Genomic DNA, 2,982 nt, shown 5'->3' with positions numbered 1-2,982 from the left:
AGTTCCCTGTCTTTTTTGTACTGGGTGCTCCACACTTGGATGCAGTACTCCAGATGGGGCCTCACAAGAGCAGAGTAGAGGGGAACAATCACCTCCCTGTCCCTGTTGGCCACCCCTCTTTGATGGAGCCCAGGATCCCATTTGCCTTCCGAGCTACAAGAGCACACTGCTGGCTCATGTTAAGCTTTTCATCCATCAAGACCCCCAAGTCCTTCTCTGCAGGGCTGCTCTCAAGGACCGCTCCTTCCAGTCTGTAGGGATGCCTGGGATTCCTCTGGCCCAAGTGCCAAACCTTGCACTTTGCCGTGTTGAACCTCGTTAGGTTCACCCAGGCCCACCTTTCTAGCCTCTCGAGGTCCCTCTGAATGGCATCCCTTCCTTCAACCGTGTCAACTGCACCACTCAGCTTGGTGTTGTCAGCAAACTTGCTGAGGGTGCACTCGATTCCGTCATCGATGTCATTGATAAAGATGTTAAAGAGCACTGGTCCCAAGACAGACCCCTGGGGGACGCCGCTCGTTACTGGCCTCTACCTGGACATATGTAACATATATAACAACCTCTTAGCACTGACAGACACCAGACTAGTATCATGGTTTTATGCTGAAGATGAATCTGAATGAAATCCAGAGCTTGATTTCAGTAGGATTAAGGCATTTGCATGCTGAATCCAAGCCAAGGGTTGGTTTGTAACAGCACCGAAAATCTGTATCTCAGGGCAAAATCCATTAAAAAACAGGAGAACCTAAATTGTAAATTCAGAGATTGAATTATGATCCTGAAATCCTCTGTTCATCATCTTCTGGCTAGAGGACTTCCAACTCTGCCCACCCATCTGTACTGCCATGCAGTTCCTCAGTGCTGGGATACAGGCCCCCTGCAAGCTCAGCACCACACAGGGCTGAGGAGATCTGATGGATGGGAAATTGGAGTTGGGTGGAGAACTGGAGCATCACTCTTCACCAGACCTGACCTGGTAGATCTTTTCAGGCCACGCTTATAAGGCATTGTTTTCTGCCTTTAATAGCCTGTAGGAGAATGTGAAGAAATTTCTTCATGAAAAACATTTTAAATTCTCAGTCTAAGCACTTTTTAGCCGAGAATCTTATGGATTAGAGGATGAAATAAAAGAGGTGGCTTTCTCAGCCTGAGGCTTCAAACCCACAATTGTCTCCTTCTGGGAAAATGCCCTTCTCTGTACACAGCATGCTGTGCTGAGTGGCTTAGGATAAACCTGGTATTTCTCATCTTCTACGAAAGCTATGTTGTGAGGAATAAAAAATTCTTCTTAAATATGCCAGAGAAAGTTCAGCACGAGATCCTGTATCTGTGGCACAGACGGTCATACGCTCAGCAGGAGGGAGGAGGACTTTCAGATTTCAAAACCAGTGCTTTATTGTGTTTGCTTAATGTTAAAGGCACAACTGCCCTGAGGGCAGGCCCTCTTCTTGGCTTCCAGCTCCCAGGCACCAGCTATGAGTCTGTCTTCTTGCCTCATTTACCACATGCTTTATCTTCAATTGCAGTCCCCTGGGACTGACCAGCATGAATTCCACAAACAAAACCACTTTATGTTTGCCCACCCACTGCTTCACTTTCTAAACACCTTCACTTTCTGAGTACCGGCAGATCACTGCCACCAGCTGACTGCCTGAAACAAGAGAAAACATCCTTTAGGTGGGTTTTGTGTGCACTGCAGTGCTGAAAAGGAAGCACCTGGCCATGTGAGAAGGGCAAATGTTTACTCGGTGGGAAGTATCTGAGCAACCCAAACACTCTGCATGTGTATTGTTAACGTGCCTAGCAGAGAGGAAAGCTGACAGAGAGCCTCAGTCAGCCAAGAACCTCAGTGGTTGCCTGTGGTGCAAGCAACAAATAATCAGTCACCACTGTGCTCTTGGTTCAAGCAGTTTCTGCTGGGAGAATGAACCCAGCCACGTCCTTCAGATGCACCTCTACGGGTCCTGACTTACATTGGAGATATCTCACAGAAAACGATCCAAAGTACAAAGGGAAGAAGAAACTAAAGATTTCAGGCAGAGATCTGGCATCAGTCCCTGTGCAGGTCTTTGGCCTGGACCAGCTGCAGGCCCTGGAGATGAGCCCAGAACGAGAGAGCTGCCTGAGGTACCGCATGGAGCTGCTGCCCCGCGAGATCAGCCGCTTGAAGAACCTTACCCTCCTCTACATGGACTCCAATAACCTGAAGAAAATCCCTGCCGAAATCGGCACCTTGAGGCACTTGGAGAGGCTGACACTGAGCAACAACCACCTGAACACCCTACCCCCAGAGATGGGGGCCCTGCAGCGGCTGCACAGCCTCCACCTGGCCAACAACAGCCTCACCCATCTGCCCGCAGCCCTCTGCCAGCTGAGGAGCCTCACCTTCCTGGACCTGAGCGACAACAAAATACGCACCATCCCCTCCAGCATCCGGCAGCTGGAGAAACTGGAAACGTTGCTGCTGCTTTTCAACTCACTGGAAAACCTGCCTGAGGATGTCTGTCTTTTAAGGAATCTACGCACGCTTTGGCTGGGAAACAACCATCTGCGATCCCTTCCACCACGATTTGGGGAGCTGGTCAACCTGGACTGGGGATACAACTACTGTTCCTGCAATTTTGAAGGGAATCCACTAGAAAGTCCTCCCCCTGAAGTCTGTAGTGGAGGTTCCGAGGAGATCAGAGACTATTTCTTGTCGTTTCATAGAGTACTGGCAGAATAGATGACTGGGGTCAGCCCTTCAGCTGACTGACATGGGTTTATGCTGTGCAAATCATCTGCACAAGCAAAATGTCTTTCAGATGGAAAAATGTGGTGAAATCACTCTGTGAAGCTCAAAAGTTTCCTCTATGCTGTAAGGTGATTTTTCTGACAGTCTTTTTTTGACGTTAGTATTGAGTGATGGTGTATATCTTTCAGCAATTGTTTCGAGGACAGCTACAATCATTTCATTATTTATGGCTGTATAAATCTATCTCA

At 48.5% G+C, this 2,982-nt stretch overlaps 1 protein-coding gene across 1 annotated transcript; it reads left to right on the top strand.

The window, feature by feature from the left end:
• The first annotated feature begins 1,802 nt into the window (after positions 1 to 1,802).
• On the top strand, positions 1,803 to 2,725 carry LOC116227550 (uncharacterized). The gene has a single exon (XM_031590912.2). It carries the CDS (start codon positions 1,925 to 1,927, stop codon positions 2,723 to 2,725), a length of 801 nt encoding a protein of 266 aa, XP_031446772.2. The 5' UTR covers positions 1,803 to 1,924.
• Positions 2,726 to 2,982: the final 257 nt, after the last annotated feature.

The sequence above is a fragment of the Phasianus colchicus genome, chromosome 3 (genome assembly GCF_987193195.1).
Source record: "Phasianus colchicus chromosome 3, bPhaCol1.hap1.1, whole genome shotgun sequence".
NCBI classification, from domain to species: Eukaryota; Metazoa; Chordata; class Aves; order Galliformes; family Phasianidae; genus Phasianus; species Phasianus colchicus.
Note: the sequence above shows the minus strand (reverse complement) of the source record. Positions and strands in the feature narration are given on the sequence as shown.

Bases quoted from the DNA above. Each gene is read 5' to 3' on its own strand.
- LOC116227550 (XM_031590912.2), top strand. From the start codon at position 1,925: ATGAACCCAGCCACGTCCTTCAGATGCACCTCTACGGGTCCTGACTTA.